General features: G+C 46.1%; 2 protein-coding genes across 5 annotated transcripts in view; one reads left to right on the forward strand and one right to left on the reverse strand.

The window, feature by feature from the left end:
• Positions 1-3: 3 nt before the first annotated feature.
• On the reverse strand, positions 4-16,670 carry DNAJC4 (DnaJ heat shock protein family (Hsp40) member C4). Its single transcript, XM_058160447.1, has 7 exons — positions 16,542-16,670; positions 14,817-14,937; positions 12,644-12,743; positions 6,521-6,816; positions 5,715-5,885; positions 1,496-1,582; positions 4-252 (listed from the first exon to the last, which is right to left on the reverse strand). The coding sequence occupies exons 2-7, from the start codon at positions 14,906-14,908 to the stop codon at positions 120-122; spliced, it is 879 nt and encodes a 292-aa protein (XP_058016430.1). The 5' UTR covers positions 14,909-14,937; positions 16,542-16,670; the 3' UTR covers positions 4-119.
• NUDT22 (nudix hydrolase 22) overlaps positions 5,918-23,286 on the forward strand; it is a 25,636-nt gene continuing 8,267 nt past the window's right edge. For 2 of the 4 annotated variants that reach the window (XR_009152400.1, XM_058160448.1), the window contains exons 1-2: positions 16,283-16,458; positions 19,776-19,921. The gene's annotated coding sequence lies outside the window, so the exon portion shown is untranslated. Of the gene's footprint in view, positions 6,114-9,121; positions 9,224-16,252; positions 16,459-19,775; positions 19,922-23,286 lie in introns of those variants that run through there. The other 2 variants (XM_058160449.1, XM_058160450.1) reach the window with 2 other exon arrangements.

A 23,286-nucleotide genomic window follows, 5' to 3' on the forward strand; every position in this document is an offset into this window, starting at 1 on the left:
AGGAAGAGTAGCGAAGGGCTTCTATTGACAGCAATTGGGGAGCAAGGGATGGGGGTCCGAAGAGGGAGACCTTGAGGGTCTCGGCCAGCAGGCTGGAAAACGGGCCGGCTGCAACCGGATTATTTGGAAGTTGCGATGGGAGGAACCGTATCCTTTACAGAGTCCAAGTTTTCCGAGGGTGGTTTAGAGGAGGTGGGGTCTTCCTCCGGAATTGGGGTGCGCTTCTGTCGTAGACGCTCTTCATGCCTGGCTCTGTAGAGCAGGGGGGGAAAGGAGGGTCAGAAACATCCCTCAAGCGCTACCACTCGGCGGTCGAGAGCCCTCAAATCGCCCGCCTTTAGCTGATGGCTTCTGGTGGGGCTGGCCTAAAACTCCCAGAATTCTCTGCCAGCACGGCTGATGGGGAGGGAGAGGAGGATCAATGCTCCTAGAGAGGCCCCTCCCCTGCAGGACCTCAGTCAAAGGTGCCCCCCCCCCCGATGAGGGTGTAGTAGTCGGAAATGTATCTATGGATTACGATGGGTTCAAATGCTGATTTGTGTAACTGATGCAGAGGTCTGGGGGAGGGGAAGGAAGGAAGGAAGGAAGGAAGGAAGGAAGGAAGGAAGGAAGGAAGGAAGGAAGGAAGGAAGGAAGGAAGGAAGGAAATAAAGGGAAAGGAAGGAAGGAGATAAAGGGAAAGGAAAGAAGGAAGGAGATAAAGGGGAAGGAAGGAAGGAAAGAAGGAGATGAAAGGAAGGAAGGAAGAAAGGAAGGAAGGAGATAAAGGGGAAGGAAGGAAGGAAAGGAGATAAAGGGGAAGGAAGGAAGAAAGGAAGGAAGGAGATAAAGGGAAAGGAAGGAAGGAAAGAAGGAGATGAAAGGAAGGAAGGAAAGAAGGAGATAAAGGGAAAGGAAGGAAGGAAGGAAGGAAGGAAGGAAGGAAGGAAGGAAGGAAGGAAGGAAGGAAGGAAGGAAGGAAGGAAGGCAGGCAGGCTGAGTCAACCTTGAGTCAGTCAGGATTGAACTCCTGGCTGTGGGCAGAGTCAACCTGCAATGCTGCATTCTAACCGCTGGGAGGGAAGGAAGGAAGGAGTGAGAAGAAGGGGAGGGGAGGAGAGGAGAGGGAGTGGAGAAAGGAAGGAAAGAAGGAAGGAAGGAAAGGAAAGGAAAGGAAAGAAGGAAAAAAGAAAGAGCAGAAGGGAAGGGAAGTGGGAAGGTGGGAGAGGGAAGGGGGAAGGGAAGGAGAAGGGGGAGGAGGAGGGGAAGGGGAAAGATGGAAGTAAGAAAAAAAAAGGTAAAGGAAAAAGAAAAAGAAAAAGAAAAAGAAGGACACTTGCCACTGTGACAATTTTCTCATCCCGCTGCCCATGAAATCCACCTTTGTTTGTCTTGGTTACATTTTTTTGGGATTTTTAATCATTTGCATAAAATAAAAATTGAAAGATAGATAGATAGATAGATAGATAGATAGATAGATAGATAGATAGATAGATAGATAGATAGATAGATATACCTAGCTTGCTCCTTTGCCTTAATAAGGGCTTGGGTGATCATACGGTCCTTCTCGTCCATGAAGCTTGTGTGAAGTTTTGCGACCTGCCTGCACGAAAAACGGAAGACGTTCAGAGGCCAAGACAAAACTGGAGAGCCGGGGATACGCAGCAGGGAGAAAGGCAGAATTCCCACCTTTGGGAAATTGAAAGTGATAGATAGATATACCTTGCCTTCCTTCCATCACCCACTGGACAGCCACTTGTCTGAAACGGTATAAGGTCTCCTGCTCAAGCAGGGGGTTGGACTAGAAGACCTCCAAGGTCCCTTCCAGCTCTGTTATTCCTTCCTTCCATCCTTCCTTCCTTCCTTCCTTCCTTCCTTCCTTCCTTCCTTCCCCTCCCTCCCTCCCTCCCTCCCTCCCTTTTCTTCCTTCCAAAAAAGGATTTTAAGAAGAGATTAGATAGCCATTTGTCTGAAACGGTATAGGGTCTCCTGCTTGAGCAGGGGGTTGAACTAGAAGACCTCCAAGGTCCCTTCCAGCTCTGTTATTCCTTCCTTCCATCTTTCCTTCCTTCCTCCTCCCTCCCTTTCTCTTTAGCTCTCCCTTCTGTCCCCTCCCTCCCTCCCTTCTTTTTTTCCTTCCAAAAAAGCATTTTAAGAAGAGATTAGATAGCTATTTGTCTGAAACGGTATAGGGTCTCCTGCTCAAGCAGAGGGTTGGACTAGAAGACCTCCAAGGTCCCTTCCAGCTCTGTTATTCCTTCCTTCCATCTTTCCTTCCTTCCTCCTCCCTCCCTTTCCCTTTATCTCTTCCTTCCTTCCCCTCCCTCCCTTCCTTCTTTTCTTCCTTCCAAAAAAGGATTTTAAGAAGAGATCCTTCCTTCCTTCCTTCCTTCCTTCCTTCCTTCCTTCCTTCCTTTCTTCCTTCCTTCCTTTCCGTTTATCTCCTTCCTTCCCTCCCTTTCCTTCCTTCCAAAAAAGAAGAGTTTTTAGAAGAAACTGGATAGCTTTTGAACGAACAGACTGCAAGAATTCTATTTATATTTCTCTGTACGTAAAAGGAGAGTTAAGGAGCTAGGGGAGGATGAGAGTTTATGGATAGTTAGCATATGTATGTTTAGCTTATGATTGTTAGATGTTTGTTATACCCTGTTATATTTTGCTCTGGGAAGTCGGGTGGGGGAGGTTTGGGAAAAGGGGAGGGGAAGGAGGGAGATATTTGTTAAAATTTTGTAAAACTTTTTCAATAAAAAAAAAAAAGAAGAGATTGGACATTATACTGTCTGGATTGGATTATACTGTCTGAAACGGTATAGGGTCTCCTGCTCAAGCAGAGGGTTGGACTAGAAGACCTCCAAGGTCCCTTCCAGCTCTGTTATTCCTTCCTTCCATCTTTCCTTCCTTCCCCTCCCTCCCTTCCTTCTTTTCTTCCTTCCAAAAAAGGATTTTAAGAAGAGATCCTTCCTTCCTTCCTTCCTTCCTTCCTTCCTTCCTTCCTTCCTTTCTTCCTTCCTTCCTTTCCGTTTATCTCCTTCCTTCCCTCCCTTTCCTTCCTTCCAAAAAAGAAGAGTTTTTAGAAGAAACTGGATAGCTTTTGAACGAACAGACTGCAAGAATTCTATTTATATTTCTCTGTACGTAAAAGGAGAGTTAAGGAGCTAGGGGAGGATGAGAGTTTATGGATAGTTAGCATATGTATGTTTAGCTTATGATTGTTAGATGTTTGTTATACCCTGTTATATTTTGCTCTGGGAAGTCGGGTGGGGGGAGGGTTTGGGAAAAGGGGGGAGGGGGGAAGGAGGGGAGATATTTGTTAAAATTTTGTAAAACTTTTTCAATAAAAAAAAAAAGAAGAGATTGGACATTATACTGTCTGGATTGGATTATACTGTCTGAAACAGTATAGGGTCTCTTACTCGTACTTTAGGGGCCGTGATAGCTCAGGCTGTAAGAAGCCTGTTATTAGAACACAGCAGCCTGCAATTACTGCAGGTAACTGCAATTACTGCCCGGCGCGAGGTTGACTCAGCCTTCCATCCTTTATAAGGTAGGTAAAATGAGGACCCAGATTGTTGGGGGGGCAATAAGTTGACTTTGTAAAAATATACAAATAGAATGAGACTATTGCCTTATACACTGTAAGCCGCCCTGAGTCTTCGGAGAAGGGCGGGATATAAATGTAAATAAAAAAAAAAACTTGAGCAGGGGGTTGGGCTAGAAGACCTCCGAGGTGCCTTCCGACTCTGTAATTGTTTTTTGTTTTGGTTTTTTTATTTTTTTCCAGAGAAAGGAGATGCTTTCTCCACCCACATTTCTGCTCTGGGCTCAGGATTCTCTTCTCGGATGGCTGTCCAGTCTTCCTTTTTCCGTCTCCCGCGGATGCTGATGGAAAAAGCTGGCTTTGAGCGAGCACTGATGGCCAGGGTCAAGCACGCACTCACAGCCCAGCTGTTGGGGCTGAGAATTAGCATCATTTGCAATGGTGTGGTGTGTTTTTTCCAGGGGGGGGGGGAGAGAGAGAGGGCGGGGGAGGGGCGTGTCAGCGGGGCCGTTCCCCCCCATCTTGCTGCTCACCGGCGCGCAAGATTCGATTCCATGTGTTTTCTTCCCAGCTCCCTTTTTAAGCACTCATCGCTAGTTCGGGCTTAAGTGGAGTGTTTAATTGCCCGAGATTTGATTAAAGGCTGTTCCTGATTAATCTTTCCTTGGTCACAGCTGGCTAATGAGGCGAAGGATTAGAATAAAGAACCAGACGGCCGGGTAGAGACGGTTGGCAAGCTGCCGTGCCTGGGGAGGTGGTGGGGGCCTGTGGGGTGTGTGTGGAGAAGATGCTGGGTGGAACAAATGTTGAGGGAGCCTTTGAGATCTTCGCGGACCTTGAAAACCAGCTGCTCTGTATCCTCAAGGCCATTTTCATCCTGGATCGAGAGGTCTTCAACCTTGGCAGCTTGAAGACCTGTGGACTTCTACGCCCAGAATTCCCAAGCCAGCATGTCACGTGTCGCCTTAATAATTCAGGGTAGGGGGGTCACCAACACTGGCAGCTTTAAGACCAGTGGACGTTTAGTTGGAAGGGACCTTGTAGGTCATCTAGTCCAACCCCCTGCCCAAGGTGGAGACCCTAACACCTGTTTCTGACAGATGGCAGTCCAGTTTCTTCTTGAAAGCCTCCAGGGATGAAGGAAAGGAAGGAAGGAAGGAAGGAAGGAGGGAGGGAGGAAGGAAAGAAGGAAGAAAGGAAGGAAGGAAGGGAGGAAGGAAGGAAGGAAGGGAGGAAGGAAAGAAGGAACAAAGGAAGGAAGGAAGGAAGGAAGGAAGGGAGGGAGGGAGGAAGGAAAGAAGGAAGAAAGGAAGGAAGGAAGGGAGGGAGGAAGGAAAGAAGGAACAAAGGAAGGAAGGAAGGAAGGAAGGAAGGAAGGAGGGAGGAAGGAAAGAAGGAAGAAAGGAAGGGAGGAAGGAAGGAAGGAAGGGAGGAAGGAAAGAAGGAACAAAGGAAGGAAGGAAGGAAGGGAGGGAGGGAGGAAGGAAAGAAGGAACAAAGGAAGGAAGGAAGGAAGGAAGGAGGGAGGGAGGAAGGAAAGAAGGAAGAAAGGAAGGGAAGGAAGGAAGGAAGGAAGGAAGGAAGGAAGGAAGGAAGGAAGGAAGGAAGGAAGGAAGGAAGGAAGGAAGGAACAGCAATAGCACTTAGACTTATATCCCGCTTCACAGTGCTTTACAGCCCTCTCTAAGGGGTTTACATATCTTTTCTTTTATGTACACTGAGAGCGTCTGCACCAAGACAAATTCCTTGTGTGTCCAATCACATTTGGCCAATAAAAAATTCTATTCTATTCTATTCTATTACAGAGTCAGCCTCTTGCCCCCAACAATCTGGGTCCTCATTTTACCGACCTGGGAAGGACGGAAGGCTGAGTCAACCTTGAGCCGGTCAGGATCGAACTCCTGGCTGTGGGCAGAATTAGCCTGTAATGCTGCATTCTAACCACTGGGAAGGGAGGGAGGGAGGGAGGGAGGGAGGAAGGAAGGAAGGAAGGAATAGCAATAACACTTAGACTTATATATCACTTCACAGTGCTTCATAGTCCTTTCTAAGTGGTTTACAGAGTCAGCCTCTTGCCCCCAACAACCTGGGTCCTCATTTAACTGACCTGGGAAGGACGGAAAGCTGAGTCGACCTTGAGCCGGTCAGGATCGAACTGCTGGCAGGGGGCAGTGACTTAGCCTCCAAGGAACCATACCTGTATGATACGAAGTGAACCAGGAGGCTTCCAGACATGATCAGCAAACAGTACATTACGATCCTCAGGTTGCGTTGGTGCCTCCTCTTGAACTCATGGTTTGAATACCACTCTGGAGGCGGTTTGCGGAATTCCTGCCAGTACGCATTGTCCCCATAGGGGTCTGGATTTCTGGTGGGGGGAGAGAAAGAGGGAAGAGAACATCACGGATGAGAAGAAGGGGGGGGGGAAAGGAACCTGGAGGTCATGTGTGGGAGGTAAACCCCCCCCCGGAAAATATTTTAAAAATACTTTTTTTTAACCCCAATACAGGTAAGTCCTCGACTTACGACGCACAGGTGAATCCAGAACTGTTTTTGCGAAGCGAGACGCCAGTAGGATCGATGCAGTTGTTTATAGGTGAAAAAGCAGGGGTGGGCTTCAAAAATTTTAGCAATTCTTAATTCTATTCTATTCTTTCATTTTTAATTCTGTTCTGTTTCTATTCTATTTCTATTGTCTCATTCTTAATTCTATACTATTCTATAATTCTTAATTCCATTCCATCCTATCCTATCCTTTTCATTTTACGCATGAATGAGCCTTTAACCCCTATCCACTATCAAAACATTATTTTAATGTTTGTATACTGTTCTTTATATGGCTGTAAACCGCCCTGAGTCCTTTGGGAGAAGGGCGGTCTAGAAATTTAAATAATAAATAAAATAAATAAATAAATAAAAGTCCCTTTTTTCGGGCCTGTTGCAACTTCGAACGGCCACTAAACGAACGGTTGTAACTCCAGGACTCCACTTACGTTTACTTACCTTCCGGTTTCTTGAAAGTGATCGAAATTAAAAGGGTCTTCTTCAGCTGAACGGCTGCGGGAGCTTTGATGCTCCTGGGTCTTCTGGTTCCTGGGCCGGCGATGGATGTGAAGATCGCCGAAAGGGTCCCGGGCCGAACCTCGGTGGGTTTCCTGACGCTGCCAGGTCTTCTGGATGGTTTGCTGGGCATCGTAATCTCGGCGGCTTTTCTCTTTGCTCAAGGTGTTGTAGGCTTCGTTCAGCTTCACGAACTGGCTGTGCAGTTCGGGGTTGGTGGGGTTGCTGTCAGGATGGAGCTGTAAATGGGGGGGAAAAGGGGGGGGGAAATCCTAAAACCATAGATCTCTCAACCTAATGTCAGCGCTCCAAGTAATGCACCCCATGGAGAGCAGAACTCCGAGGCAGGCGGATTCCTCAAAGAACAGTTCATTGGATCATCAGTCACATTGTCCAATCGAGGTGCTGGCCGGTTGCTTGGTTACTGCGCTCCTCCTCTCCTCAGCCACCTGTCGGAATGACCTTGGTTCCCACAAGAAAAACTTTTCGCTTTGACTGCAAAACCCCAGCAAACTATTCTTCCCCGCCTCCCTGTCCCTTCTGCTGCCTTCTGGCGACCCTGAAGCCACAAAGATGGCCTCAGCCAGGTCCGCTTCAGGGTTGACACCTTGGCAACGGGAAGACGGGTGGAACTTCCAACTCCCAGAATTTGTCCAGGATGGTATATAAGGACTCTTGCTTGAGCTATGGGTTGGACTAGAAGACCTCTGAGGTTCCTTCCAACTCTGCTATTCTGTTACAAGTAGTCCTTGACTTAAAACAGTTCATTTACTGATCATTCGAAGTGGCAACGAAAAAAAAGGGACTTACGATCGTTTTTCTTACGACCGTTGCAGAATTCCCCCAGCAAAATTCAGACACTTGACACACGACTCATGTATATGACGGAGGCAGTTGTCCCTGCAGCATATTTATGATCGTTATAGTGGTTCCCCCGCCCCATAGCGACGTGATCAAAATTTGGATGCTTGGCAACATATTTATGACGGTCGCGGCATCCCCCGGGATTACGTGATTCCCCCTTTTTGCAACCTTCTGACATGCGAAGTCAACGGGGGAAGTCAGATTCATTTAATGACCGCGTGACAAACTTAAGCGCGGCAAGGAATTCCCTTAACAACGTTGGCCAGAAAGGCAGTAAAAATGGAGAAAAATGGACTTAACCAAAGTCTCACTTAAGCGGTGGAAATTTTGGGCTCGGTTGTGGTCGTAAGTCGAGGACTACCTGAATTCTGTTGGAAACGTTCAACATTTCCGAAAAGGCAGAGAGAAGACAGCTTCTCTCCCTTTCCTTTGATCTAAAAGGCTCCCGCTCCCCTCCAGCTTAGGCGTCCAAATCATCATTTAATTAACCGTAAGGGAGGATTTATTAGCGCCTCAACCCGGGGGACCGTTAGTTAAACAGGGATGTTTAATTTCATGCCGCTGTTTAGCTTGCGGTGTGTGTGTGTGCGTGTGTGTGTATAAGTGAGGGGGGGGCTGTGTGCACCAGCAAGGGAAAATGCCAACCATATTGGCTTCCGAATTCTCCCACTGTCTAGAGGCAGCCCTCGATTTATGACAGTTCCAGGGATGGGCTTCAAAAATTTTAGCAAGAGGTTCTCTGCCCGGTTGCTGGATGGGCGTGGCCCTGGTGGGCGTGGCCTAGTTGGCCTTCTGCACCACGGCGGGGTGTGTGTGCGTTTTTGCCCTCCCCGGGCTCTGGAGGCATTCCTTGAGCCTCCGGGAGGGTGAAAACAGCCTCCACAGGCTCCGGAGGCCCTCTGGAGCCCGGAAACAGGCCTAAGCTTCCTGAACTTCCGGTAGGCCTGTTTTCCGCCCTCCCTGAGCCTCCGTACATGCCCTGCACTTACCTGCATCTAAAACGGGCCGTGTGGGCACTCCTGGGAAAGGAGGGGCAGGGGGGGGCAGCAATTTGCGGGTTCTCCAAACTGCACAGAATCTTAGCTAGAGGTTCTCCCGAACCCTTGCGAACCCCCAGCAGCCCACTCCTGGACAATTCATTTAGTGACGGTTCGAAGTTATAACAGCACTGAAAAAAGCAAGCATTTTTCACACAGATGACGGTCGGGGCCTCCCTACGGATTTACATTCGGGTTCTTGGCAAGGGAGTCACATTTTATGACAATCACACTTGGCCAATAAAGTTTAATTCCTACTCTATTCTACTCTATACTCTATTCTAATCTCGGCTGAGTTTGCAGTAATGGCTGAATCGACTCGTTCGATTCCGGAGGGAAACTATATTTACTTTATAAAAGACTGAAACCCTCTGCAGATGTTTTTGCTGAGGATCGATAAAAGCGAACGGCTGATTAAGGGATTTATTGATTAAAGGGGTTGGTTGATAGGAAGAAAGCTACCGTGCTATGCAGCATGGGAGGGTAGAGACAGCAATGGCTGTTTATAACTGCTGCGGAGAAGACTGGGAGTTGCTTTTGGGATATTTTTTTTTAAATATGCTTTTCTTATTCTTTACTTCTTCTTTTTTTTTAACCCTTTTATAGTTTTTCCTCTTTTGCTATTTCTTCTATGTTTCTGTAGTTTTAAAGTTAAGGCACCAAGCTAGAAAAAGGAAGAACGGGAGTTGTCCTGCCAGAGATGCGAAAGCCTGCTGGGTGACTTTGTGTCAGTCACCAGGAGACGGTGAGTTCTAGTCCTGCCTTAGGCATGAAAGCCAGCTGGGTGATTTTGGGCCAATCACCAGGAGACGGTGAGTTCTAGTCCTGCCTTAGGCATGAAAGCCAGCTGGGTGATTTTGGGCCAATCACCAGCAGACTGTGAGTTCTAGTCCTGCCTTAGGAAGGAAAGCCAGCTAGTTGACTTTGCGTCAAACACCAGGAGATGGTGAGTTCTAGTCCTGCCTTAGGCATGAAAGCCGATTGGGGGAATTTGCACCAATCACCAGGAGACTGAGTTCTAGTCCCGCCTTAGACATGAAAGCCAGCTGGGTGACATTGGCCCAGTTCCTCTCTCTCAACCCAACCCACCTCACAAGGTTGTTGTTGCGGGGAAAAGAGGATGCGGCAGATGTGCTGGATATGTTCGTCGCCTTGAGTTAGTTGAAGAAATACTACACCAGGTAAATGAACTCTGGAGGCGCATTGACAGAACCAGCTAAACTAAACAAGTGAAAATGGAAATTGACTTAATGTGCTTGATATGAACCCAGCGACGTGGTGAGTTTATGATTCAGTCTATTGTGCAAAGGGCACAATTGTGCGACCCCAGCCGTTCTGCTGGGTTTGCCATTCAGCGTCCTGTGCCAAGCGTGTTTTGTGAACCCGGCAGCTGTGGCGAGTTTGCGATTCGGTGTATATTGTGGAAGCTTAGGGGGAAAAAAAAGGATAAAACGGACAAACCGGTCTTTGTGTCCTATGCAGACGCTAACACTGTGCGCTTGTTTCCCCGAGCTGTGCTATGGCATCGAGGCAGTGTGAAACTCGCCGAACAGCCCCGTCAATTGTGCAACCCTTTTTTAACTCGTCCTTCCCCAATGCCAACACTGTGCCTGATGCAAGAGACAAATAATAATTCAGAATACGGGCAAGAGAGGGCCGCGGTGTGGCTCAGGCTGTAAGAAGCCTGTTATTAAAACACAGCTGCCTGCAATTACTGCAGGTTCTAGTCCCACCAGGTCCAAGGTTGACTCAGCCTTCCATCCTTTATAAGGTAGGTAAAATGAGGACCCAGATTATTGGGGGGGGGCAATAAGTTGACTTTGTAAATATACAAATAGAATGAGACTATTGCCTTACACACTGTAAGCCGCCCTGAGTCTTCGGAGAAGGGCGGGATATAAATGTAAACAACAACAAAAAAAACCTGTGTGCCTCTCCTTGATGATCCAGAGTTAAAAATCAAATTGGAGAAGGTGGGCCAAAACGAGAAGTGGAAGAGGAGGAAGGGGGAAGATGGAAGGAGGAAGCAAGAAGAGAAGATGGAGAAGAAGAGGAGGAGAGGAGGAAAGGAAGAGGAGAAGGAAGATGGGAGGAGGAGGCAGGAAGAGAAGATGGAGAAAAAGGAGGAGAAAAGGAGGAGGAGAAGAGAAGAAGGAGGAAGATGGAAGGCGGAGGTGAGAAGAGATGGAGAAGAAGAGGAGGAGGAAAAGGCAGAAAAGGAGAGGAGGAGAACAGAAAAAGAAGAGGAGGGAGGAAGAGAATGGGAAGAAGAAGGGAAGAAGAAGAAAAGTCATATTTAAAAAGCGACTGGAGAAGTTTCATCGCCAACCGTCTGCTCCAGTTTATTGCCTAAGAAATGATGCTTTGTTAACTCAAAACCTTTCTACAAAGGGCCAAAAGAAAGAATTGAGTGGGCAGACCTCCAAGGATGGGCAGAGGGCGGGGAGGGGGGGAGACAGGGAAGGAGGGGAGAAGCTAGCTAAAGACTGTCAACCTTTCTCTGAGAAGGCCTGGTGGCCCTTGGAGACCAATGAATAGCACCAAGGAATGGTGGCAAAGGTTTTGCTAGAAGAGATTCACCCAGAGGCCACAAGGAGCAAATGTGGTTTATTCCGCCAAGCAACCAACCAACCGGTGCAGAGGTCAGCATATTTTTTTATTATATTAAATTGATAAGCCAGCCATCTCACCCTTCGGGAGACGCTAAGCACCTTACCGCAAGGTAAAAAAAAAACACAAAATATTAAGATAGCAAACCATAGTATAAGATAAGAAATTTTGAGAGAGAGAGAAAACAGTGAGAACAATTCATCCATGGAACTGCCTGCCTCCAGAAGATGTAGGTGCTCCATCACTGGAGGTTTTCAAGAAGAGATTGGACAACCATTGGACCAAAATTGTATAAGGGCTTCTGCTTGAACAGGGGGGTTGGACTAGACGACCTCTGAGGTCCCTTCCAGCTGTGCTGTATGTTCAAACCAATCAGTGCCTACAAGCCCAGATAGATCTTCCTTAGGGAAGTCCATGGGGGTGTTTGTGGTTCAAGGCTGCCCCCTTCAGGAAAAAAGCCAAAAATTTGCAAACAGGCTTTCACAGAGCTTAACTAGGTTTTAACTTCAACTACGTTTCGAGTTCTAGCCAACGGCCCCCGTTTTAGCCATGGCCGTCGAATCTGAGCTTTTGAAAGAACACCGAGAAGGTCTGAGGGACTCATGTGACTCTGCATCGTAAGCTTTGTCATTTCATCTGACATTTTCAACACAGGCAGGAGAAGGAAAGCAGAAAGCGGGAAAAATGCTGATCAGCTTTCGCACCCGTGCTCGGATATTTTGACGCCATTACCGTCATAAGTCAAGGACTATCTTAAACCAGCTTCTGTTAATCTGGTCTTTTGGTCTTTAACTGGCTTTAAAACTAGGTAAAAGGTAAAGGTTTTCCTCACGTATATGTGCTAGTTGTTCCTGACTCTAGGGGGCAGTGCTCATCTCCGTTTCAAAGCCGAAGAGCCAGCGCTGTCCGAAGACATCTCTGTGGTCATGTGGCCAGCAGGACTCAACACCAAAGGCGCATGGAACGCTGTTCCCTTCCCACCAAAGGTGGTCCCTATTTTTCTACTTGCATTTTTTACCTGCTTTCGAACTGCTAGGTTGGCAGAAGCTGGGACAAGTCACGGGAGCTCATCCCGTTATGCGGCACTAGGGATTCGAACTGCCGAACTACCAACCTTTCGATCGACAAGCTCAGCGTCTTAGCCACAAAGCCACCGTGTCCCTTCAAAGCTATCTTGTATTTATTCATTCATGCATTATGAAATTTGGCTTTCCGCTAACTCCCATCAAATTGGACCCGGGATATTTTAAAACACCAATTTGATCAATGCTGTTCCCAATTTAAATCAATCAAGCCAACCAATGCATAACAATAAAACCATGTAGAAACTTATCCCGTGGGCGTTATGCATAAATAATATAGAGTCCTTTTAAAAGGGTTGTTCAACTTTCCTTTGAAAGCAGTCGGAGAGGCCAAAAAAAAATGTACATTGTGCATTGTCTGCTTTTGAGACCGCCTTAAACGGGCAGTGGGTCACAACCAAACTTATCTCAGTCTTCCAAAGGAGGGCTCCCCTCCTTCCCTGCCCCCACCCCACCCCAAAATGGAAGCTTACCAGTTTTGATTTCCTAAAAAAGGCTTGTTTGATCTCCTTTGAAGTAGCATCCTGTTTGATCCCCAGAACGTCATAGTGGCTAATATGCCTAGCTGAAGACCTAGGAAGACGACATGGTTACTTTGCTGAAGATGACAGCGTAGAAACATTAGAGAAGGTCAATCTGGGCTTATTCCAAAGAGGGTTTTGTTAAGCCAAACTCAATTGTGAGGTTGAAAAGTCTAGGAAGGTGAGGCCTTTACCTATGTTGTATGGCTGTGGTATTATTATCATTATTATCGTTATCTTCTTTACTACCTCTTCTTATTGGTATTATTAGTAGATTCTGAGATTGGTAAAATGAGGACCCAGATTGTTGGGGGCAATATGCTGACTCTGTGAACTGCTTAGAGAGGGCTGTAAAAGCGCTGTGAAGCGGTATATAAGTTTAAGTGCTATTGCTATTGCTAGTCCCTCTGATTTGAACATACAGGCAGTCTTAGACCTTATGACCACTGCAACGGTTTTAAGTGTGAGAATTGGTTGTAAGTCACTTTTTTCAATATTGTTTTAACTTCAAACAGTCATTAAGCCGTGCTGGCACAGTGGTTAGAATGTGGTATTGCAGGCTAACTCTGCCCACTGCCAGCGGTTCAATCCTGACCGGCTGAAGGTTGACACAGCCTTCCATCCTTCCGAGGTAAGTAAAATGAGGACCCAGATTGTTGAGGACAAAAGGCTGAATCTGTAAACTGTTTTAGAGAGGGCTGTAAAGGACTGTGAAGGGTGCCGTCCGCCAAACAATGTCGGCTGGCGGCCCCCAGGGGAAGAGCCTTCTCTGTGCTGGCCCCTACCCTCTGGAACGAACTTCCCCCGGGTTTACGCTGAATACCTGACCTTTGGACCTTCCGCCGCGAACTGAAAACACACTTATTTATTCGCGCGGGGCTGGCTTAAATTTTATTGGTTTTTTAAATTTTTATCATGAATTTTAATGGGTTTTAGTTTAATATATTTTAAATTTTTAGGCCAATTATGTAATAAGTTTTTTAATTCGTTTTTAATTTTATATTGCACTGTTTGTTTTACTTTGGCTGTACACCGCCCTGAGTCCTTCAGGAGAAGGGCGGTATAAAAATCGAATTAATAATAATAATAATAATAATAATAATAATAATAATAATAATAATATACATACATACATATATATATATATATATATATATCTGTCTATTAAATGAGAGGTTTGTAAATCGAGAACTACCTGTATAGAAAAGATCTACAGATCAGTACTTACAGCTATTACAAGTACACATTGTTTTTATTACTAGATTTTTATCACACACACACACACACGCACATTGTGTTTCCCCAAAAATAAGACCCTGTCTTATATTTTTTGAACCCCGAAATAAGCGCTTGGCCTCTTTTTCGGGGAGGTCTTATTATTTTTGGGGCGCGTGGAGCAAGACGGGGCTCCTCTTGCCGTCTTACCCGATTTCCAGTTCTGTCTCCCTAACCCTAACCAGAGGAAATGGCGGGGACCTGCTGCGCATGCAGTTAAATATTTTCGGGGAAGGGTTTATTTTCAGGGGAGGGCTTATTATCTGGGGAGGTCTTATTTTCGGGGAAACACAGTCTATATATATATATATATATACATACACGTGATAAGATAAAAATCTAGTAATAAAAATAATGTGTACTCGTAATAAGTGGAAGTGCTGATCTTTAAACCTCTTTTTGTAATCTCCACTTGTAATCAGTCTCACATGTAACTGGCATCTGCGTAATCAATCTCTTCTCCACTCCCTTCCCCCCCCACCCTCAATTTAAACCCATCAGTTGAGCCACTTCACGACCTCTGACGAATTGATTTACCAAAGCTTATACCTTTTAATATAATTTGTGTGTCGGAAAACCTGCTCCCCCCACCCTCCAGAGCAGTGGTTCCCAACCAGTGTGCCGCGGCACTAAGGGGTGCCGTGAGATCTTTTGAGGGTGCCGGGAACTTTTGAGCTACGGAGATTTTAAATATCTATTTCCTTATAAGGGTGCCGGGAACTTTTGAAAGGCTTTCCAAGGGTGCCTCAAACAAGAAAAGGTTGTGCCTCAAACAAGAAAAGGTTGGGAACCACTGCTCCAGAGTCTTATCACTTCAAGTGCCTGAATTAATTGCAAGAAACAGACTCACCAGCAGTAGGTTGTGGAAGTAAAAGCCCGATGTCGGGAATTTTGGCAACGCTGACAACAACGGCAAAGGAAACACAGATTAGCCAAGGCCATTTCTTGAAATCCCTTCTCTTGTTCTCATCCTGACAAATGGATCGAGGAAAGACAGAGGGAGTTATTACAATGTAAACAACTGGTCAATGTTTATATATTTACAGCACTTGTGGTTTTTGAGGTGGGGGGTTCTGTATAGTACAGGTGGTCCTCACAATTGCAATGGAGCCCCAAATTTCTGTAGGCAGTTGATAAGCTTTGCCCCATTTTGTGGCCTTTCTTGCTACAGCTGTTAAGTGAATCATTGCAATTATTAGGTTATTAAGTGAATCTGTTGACACACAGGTCGCAAAAGGGGATCACATGATTCCGGGACTCTGCAACCATCATAAGTATGAGCCAGATGCTTAGTGTCCGAATTTTTTTGCTGTCGAGGTAAAGTTTTTTTTTTTTTTTTAAACATACATCAATATCATTGCATGGACAGAGTGTCATTCATTTTGGTACAAAACCAAGGCTTAACGTCAGAATTGGGATCACGTGACCATGGGGATGCTGCAACGGCCGTTAAGTGTGAAAAACGTGATCATTTTTTTTTCCAGCGTTGCGACTTTGAATGGTCACTAAACGAATGGTTGTAGGGGCCGGATAGCTCAGGCTGGTAAAGCCTGTTATTAAGAACACAAAGCCTGCAATTACTGCAGGTTCAAGCCCGGCCCAAGGTTGACTCAGCCTTCCATCCTTTATAAGGTAGGTAAAATGAGGACCCAGACTGTTGGGGGGGCAATAAGTTGACTTTGTAAAAATATACAAATAGAATGAGACTATTGCCTTATACACTGTAAGCCGCCCTGAGTCTTCGGAGAAGGGCGGGGTATAAATGTAAAACAAAAAAAAAAAGTCGAGGACTACCTCTAACAGGATACCAACAAAGACCCAACTAAAGGAAGAAAGGCTCAGAGCAAATTTTCTTAGCCATCAAAGCAAAAATCAAGGGCACAATTTGTCCCTTTTGCAATTTGTCGTGCATTAAAGATGGGCGAGAAAATTTTGGTGGTCCACAGAAAAATTATTTGCATTTTTTATATTGCACTAAATACTATTTATCTTTTTCAAAAATTCATATTGGTGGTCCGTGGGATTTAAAATTATGAATTTAGTGGTCCCTGAGGTCCGAAAGGTTGGTGACCCCTGGTTTAGATGAGGAATTGAGTGGCCTTTTTGACGGCAATAAACCAAGATAGAGCCAATAAATAATTGTGATGACAGTAAGCCGGGTGACTACAATTCCCATCGCTCGGCTGAAGCAGCCGAGCCAAGAATCCTTCTTTAGTGGGGAGAAAAATAAGGGTTAACCGTCGGAGGGGCGGAACCTTAAGAAGCCTGCGGGCTATTTCCGGGGGGAAGAAATATAGGAAGGACCCTTACAAAGCAGAAGCCACCTTGGGAACCCGGAAGTGCAGCGGAAGGAAAGTTCCAAAACAATCCAAAGAGAAAACCGGAGAAACAGGTCAAGGGACGTTTTGATATCCGCTCGTCCTTTAAACCAAAAAAAACCAAAAAATTCCAAACTGCAGCCACTCCCAACTGCCGGAGCAAAACGTGGGAAGGTGACTGCGGTGGGGGGAAAGAAAAGAGGGACGGGCAATGACGGTGAGGGGGGAAAAACACGGCGGTTACCATAGAAACTCACCAACGGGTGCATTGACTTCGGCCGCCATTTTGTTCTCCCTGCCGCGAGCCCCGAAGGGGAGGCGGGAAGGAGGGAGGGAGGGAAGGAGCGACATCCGGGTACTCACGAAAGATTGCCGCTCTTGCCTCCAAAGGGGCTGGGCCTACAAGTCCCAGAATTCCTTGCTGAAGATGCTGAGGGGGCCACTTTGAGGAGCGTAGACGTAGCAGGTTGGGATGGAGGGAGAGTTAAGTTTATTATCCTCTTTTTCTGAAGGACGTTAGATGCCAAGCTGGTGTATCTTTCCCTCATGGTTTGGTGAAAAGTTGGAGTGAATCCACCCAAACACATCATACAGGGTGTTAAATGAAAAGCTAGACTGGTTTTTTTTTTCCCCTTGACCTTAGCAACTCCCAGAATTCCCCAGCTGGCATGCTTTAAAAGGTGTGGACTATAAGTCCCAGAATTCCCCAGCTAGTGTGCTTTAAGAGGTGTGGACTACAACTCCCAGAATTCCCCAGCCGGCATGCTTTAAAATGTGTGGACTACAAATCCCAGCATTCCCCAGCTAGTGTGCTTTAAGAGGTGTGGACTACAACTCCCAGAATTCCACAGCTAGCATGGTTTACAAGGAGTGGAGTATAAGTCCCAGAATTCCCCAGCTAGTGTGCTTTAAGAAGTGTGGACTACAACTCCCAGAATTCCCCAGCCGGCATGCTTTAAAAGGTGTGGACTACAAATCCCAGCATTCCCCAGCTGGCATGCTTTAAACCATATGGACTTCAGTTCCCAGAATTCCCCAGCCAACATCCTTTAAACCGCATAGACTACAACTCCCAGCATTCCCCAGGTGGCATGCTTTAAAAAGTTATGGACTAGAAGTCCCAGAATTCCCCAGTAAGTGTGCTTTAAGAGGTGTAGACTACAACTCCCAGAATTCCCCAGCCACCATGCTTTAAACCGTGTGGACTTCAACTCCCAGAATTCCCCAGCCAGAAGTTCACACATCTGAAAGAAATACCTAAAGCATGTCAAAATTTTTTAAATGTAGGTTATGTAGGTTAGGGGCGAAACAGACCAGCAATATTCTGAAAGATGGTGGTCTCAGGACTCCCTTTACATTCTTAAAAATGATGGAGGCCCCCCCCAAAAGAGCTTACATTTATATATACATATAAGTTCAATTGATCAGTTTTTGCTGAGACATTTAAAAATATTTATTTATTTGACTTCACGGAACCCCTGAAAAGGTCTTGGGGTCACCTTGAGACTTAGACCATGTCACGTTTCATACCTGCCTATATATGCACACACCTATTTGTATGCATATAAATTGTATTTCAGGTGAAAGGTAGACCAAGTCCCGTTTAATATACAACCGCATCCACACATATATTTTATATATTTTGATGTAATAGGGCAAAAAAACCTAAGCGACGTCACATTTATGCACAATTCACACACACTGTGAAATGCTAAATGATTCGATTTTACAGACGCACGCAAACATACACATTTTAGACGAAAGATCAAGTTTACACACACACACCACATACGCTAGATTTAGATTGTCAGCTATTTTATGCATTTGTTTATGGAGAAGGGTATATATTTGTGTGTGCGAATGCTAATTCAAACCGATGTGTGTGTACCTGTACGTGCTTCGCTCCTTTTCTTGCCTACTTACAGATCTGAGAAGGCTGACTGCTTGTCTTATAACCGCAGATGGTCCTGGCGTCATGGCTGTAGGTCAAATTTTAAAGGAGAAGTTTGGGGGCCAAGCGACAATGGGCTTTCGGGGTCTATCAAATGCACAATTGTCCCCCTCCTCCAGACACCAAGGGGGGGGGGTGTCTCCCTTTTTAACAACAGACAAAGATGCCCGAAGCCAAGCCCCAGTGAGTGAATGAATCTTCGCTTTATGCAAAAGGGTTTTTCCCCCTCCCCACCCCCCCAAAAAAAATTAAATTGAAAGATGCCAACTCCAAAGGTTGAAAGGCGAGGGAACAGCTGGCTGTGGGATCCCTTGCCAGGCCTGTGGGTCTTGATTTGAGAAAGATATTACAGATGCTTTTGTAAAGTTGCCGGGCAAAAGGGCTCATATTTGCTCAGCCGTGAAATATACGGGAAAGGTGCCAGCAGCCTCCCAGTGAAAATGAGCCGGGGAGCCCAACCAACAAAACACAGTTTTGTTAAAGGTGCGACAGTGACGTCTCCCTTTTTACTGAGAAGAAGAGAGAATGGACTTTCTATTTTATTTTATTTCATTTTTGAATGGGGTTGTGGGGGGGAGGGGGTTTCCTCGTACAAAGGGTCCAGTCAGGACAGCTTAGGAAAACCGGGGTCAAAAAGGAAGTATCTTGTTGCCAAAAAGAAATGCCAAATTTTTCCATGGTATGAAGGAAAGGCAAAAGATAAAAAAAACTGCGGCGGAAATTAATGCTTCGTGCTCTAGGCTCCGAGCTGAGAATGGCCTTAGATCAGGGGTTACCAAATTTTTGCAGGATTTTGAACCCCTTGAAATGAGAAATCAGTTTGTTTAAAAAACAAAACAAAAACAAAAACAAAATTACTTAATTGGCTTCAGGACTGATCAAGAAATAACCACGCTATCGAGTTTTAAGGATTCCATTTTAATCTATAGAACACAGATGTTCTCAAATGTTTTGGTCCTCGGGTGATCCATGGTGGCTTTGCCCAGGTAATGTGAGGAATGGACTTTAAAAGCCTTGCCAATTTTTTAAAGCAGAATTAAATCTTGCCTCTGTTTTATCTGGCTGAGTTCGCAGCTGGTTTAAAGAGATAAAACAGAGAGCAAAAACAGAAGGTGTTTTTACCAGCTCTCACCCTTTGCCTGTGGAAACCCAGTTCAGTTTTTAAAAAAATTTATCGTAACCCAATATAGGAGAATATTTGTAGCTCAGGGTTGAAATGAGGGCCCCTTGGTATTCTCTGAGCTTGGTTGTTTTTTTGCATACGTTTCATGACCCAACTCAGTAACATCATCAGTGCTAGAAGGCTTCTGCAGCAAATCCCTCTCCCTTCTACCATTGATGATGTAACCTAGTTGGGTATGAAACGTCTACAAGAAAACAATCAAGCTTAGAGGGCACCAAGATATCCTTAAATAGCAACCCCTCTCCAAGTTGCCCTTTACGTCTGCCCGTTTGTCTGACAATCCTTCCATAACATCTGATTTTGACATTTTGTATGAAAAGTCGCACTCTTAAATCAGAGCTTTTTTTTTTTTGTTAGTTATAGGACCTCAGTGAATGCCCAGCCGTGCCAACCTTTGGAGCCGATCCATTGTGGACTCATCCTGCAAATGGTCGTATAAAGAACTGATAACTGAAGATACAAAGCTTTCTCCGATTGCCGTTGCAAGACAGATACGCCACAACGTGAGATTTTTCCTAACACTTAATAATTCATTATGCATAGTATCTGGGTTGAGCAAAGATAAGTAAGCCAAAATCCCCAATCTTCTTGTGGCCCGCCAGCAGTCGGCAGAGCTGACAGCAGATTCGGACAGTGAGGAGGTTGGGGAGCAACGTGGGCCAGTCCTGGAGTCTGGGGAAGGCTCGGAAGAGGGCTCTGCGTCGGAGGCAGAGAGGGGGCCAAGGCCATCTGGTAGTTCTTTGCTGCCTCCGGCATCTGACATCAACGAGAAGAACAGTGTGAGCCTGTTCCCAGTGTGCACATGCGCAGAGCTACCAGGAGACAGGAACAATTAAGGAAACAGGGTCGACTTAGGAGTAAGGCTTGGAGATGATTGCCCCCTCCTATAAGACATAAAAGAGGAGCGAACGGGAGGTGAGCTTTTGCAGGAAGCAATTAGTTCATCCGGCTGATTCAAAATTTGAAAATTCTGTTTGAGACTCTGTGCCAGGTTTGGCCTTGCCCTGCCTCTGGAAATTAGCTCTTTGGCAGTGTTCCGACATGTGATAGGTGGGTGTTGATAACCTTCCTCTGAAAGACTGTTTATCAAGCCTTGCCGACTGTAAATGAAAGTAATTTACAGCCGTATGAATTAAAGAGGTTTGCCGGGACTAAGTTTGTGCTGTTTAATTTCTAAGGAAGCTAGAACAAATCTTATTTTAGTCTGTCCTGAATTGTGTGAGCATGCACTAAGTATTAAAGTCAACGCCAGCCAAAACACAACCATGGTTACCCAACCTAGCCAAATCCAAAGCTGCCTGATTCTTAGGAAACGCAAACCAGCTTTAGGGCAGTACAGTACAGGTACCCCTCGACTTATGACCCCAATTGTGCCCAAAATTTCTGTCGCTAAGCGAGACAGTTCTTAAGGGAGTTTTGCCCCATTTTACAGCCTTCCTTGCCACGGTTGTTCAGTGAATCACTCTCGTTACCAAGTCAGTAAGACAGCTGTTAAGGGAATCTGGCTTCCTTGTTGATTTTGCTGGTCAGAAGGTCGCAAAAGGGGGATGACATGTCCCTGGGACACGGCAACGGTCATAAATAGGAACCAGTTGCCAAGCGTCTGAATTTTGCTGCCATGATACGGGGACGCTGGAAATGTTATAACTGTGAAAAATGGTCCTAAGTCACTTTTTTTCAGTGCTGTTGTAACTTTGAACGGTCACTAAGCGGACTGTTGTAAGTCGAGGACTACCTGCATCTTGGTAACAATGGTTTTGACCTAGAAATTTAATTAGCATCTTCCAGAAATGCTAAAGCCTGCTGATTTCAATTCTATCGAAATTTTATTCTATTGTAATTCTAATGAGCCGCGATGGCGCAGTGGTTAGAGTGCAGTACTGCAGGCTCCTTCTGCTGACTGCCAGCTGACTGCAATTTGGCAGTTCAAATCTCACCAGGCTCCAAGTTGACTCAGCCTTCCATCGTTTCGAGGTCAGTAAAATGAGGACTGTTGGGAGCAATGTGCTGACTCTGTAAACCGCTTAGTGAGGTCTGTAAAAGCACCGTAAAGCGGTATATAAGTCTAAGTGCTATTGCTATCTTCCTTCCTTCCTTCTCCCTCCCTCCCTCCCTCCCTCCCTCCCTCTCAGTGGTATGCAACTGCTGTATTGCAGGCTGACTCTGCCCATTGCCAGGAGTTTGATCCTGACCGGCTCCAGGTTGACTCAGCCTTCCATCCTTCCGAGGTCGGTAAAATGAGGACCCAAAATGTTGGGTGCAATATGCTGACTCTGTAAACCATTTAGAGAGGGCTGTCAAGCACTGTGAAGCGGCATATAAGTCTAAGTGCTATTGCTATTTAAAAACAAAACCACAAAAATAAGCAGGAGAAACAAGAGATGATAGAAGTTGGTCACCCTGGTTTGGACTTCAGCTCACAAGGGTCTCCTTTCCCTTCCTCCAGTTCATATAAGCCCCCGCCCCCAAATCTTCCCACCGAGATTAACATTAATTAGTGCCCATTACAAATCAGATTATACGCGTCCCGTGTCCGTGCGACGCGTGTGCAAATCTCTCCTGAATGGAGCTATTGCCAGAGAGGCATATCAGGTGTTTGGAACCCCCTGGAGAGAAAACAACAACAACAACCCACGTGCATTTTCACACCTAACAAATGGCCATAATCTTCTCTTAACGCCTCAATTTTAAGATTCCTGGCATTCGTTGCTACGCCACCTCAATTTTAAGACCTCTTAATCTTGGAAGTCGTCCTCTTGAATCAGCAATGCAAGAAAGGAATTTAAAGAAAAGTGATATTCAGATATTTAGCGCTCCTTACAATTCTGGGAGTTGACGTCCCTGCATCTTAAAGCTGTCAAGGTTGAGAAGCACTGCTCCGTCTCTTCCAAAGGAGCCTAGTTTTTTCTTCCCATCCCTTCCCGCTTTGGAGTAGAGGTAGTTCTCGACTTACAACAGTTCGTTTTAGCGACCGTTGGCAGTTTTACAACTGTGTTACTGACTTTAATAACTAGAGTGATTCGCTTAACAGCTGTGGCAAGGAAAAAAGTGACCTGCGACTATTTTTCACGCTTATGACTGTCGTGCCATTCCCCACGGTCATGTGATCAAAATTCAGACGCTGGGCAACTGGTTCACATTTATGACAGTTGCGTGTGATCCCCTTTTGCGACCTTCTAACAAGTGAAGTCAATGAGGGAGCCGGATTCACTTAAACAGTGACGAAGCAGAAGATAAAGCGGAAGATGCAGCTACAACGTTGTTTTCTGGCAAAGCTCAAATGCTGGTGCTGGTCTGTTTTAAGCCTATGGGAGAGGCCAATCATCTCCTGGCCTTACTCCCGAGTTGTCCTCTCTGCTTGAGCTGTTCTTGCCTTCTGGCAGCTCTTCTCATGCGTGCATTAGGAACAGGCTCCTCCAGTTCTTCTGCCTCACTACTATCAGGCTCTGGAGGCTCTGGAGTCCGCACCTCACTTCCCGATGCCCCTGGCCTCACCTCAGCCTCATCGCTGTCTGACTCCGTCGCTAGCTCCGTAGGCTGCTGACGGACCACAACAAGAGCACTGTTGTGTCTCGTCCGCTTTCACCGCAGCCGGGGCCTTCTTATCTGCTTCTGAACGTTGAGGTATGTCCTAGTATGCCTCCCGGCCCCAGCCCTGGCTCCATGCCCAGACAGGCTGAGGAGGAAGAAGCACCTCCAGCCCACAGCCCTGGCTCCATGCCCAGGCAAACGGAGCAACTAGACCCCTCCCCCTCCTCCACAGCATGTGAGCCTGAGGGAGGTCAATTGCCAACAGCTGCAGACTGGAGTGACCCTTGATAGACGGAGGCAACAGAAGGAAGGGAGGGGCAGGCCTGGATAAGTGCTG

Source organism: Ahaetulla prasina, chromosome 17 (genome assembly GCF_028640845.1).
Source record: "Ahaetulla prasina isolate Xishuangbanna chromosome 17, ASM2864084v1, whole genome shotgun sequence".
NCBI classification, from domain to species: domain Eukaryota; kingdom Metazoa; phylum Chordata; class Lepidosauria; order Squamata; family Colubridae; genus Ahaetulla; species Ahaetulla prasina.

Excerpts from the sequence above, each read along its gene's own strand:
- DNAJC4 (XM_058160447.1), bottom strand. The coding sequence starts at position 14,908 with ATGGCCTTGGCTAATCTGTGTTTCCTTTGCCGTTGTTGTCAGCGTTGC. Across the intron at positions 5,886-6,520 it reads CACTTTCAAGAAACCGGAAG|AAATCCAGACCCCTATGGGG; the intron begins GTAAGTAAACGT and ends TCCCCCCACCAG. Across the intron at positions 1,583-5,714 it reads GTTCACTTCGTATCATACAG|GCAGGTCGCAAAACTTCACA; the intron begins GTATGGTTCCTT and ends TTTTTCGTGCAG.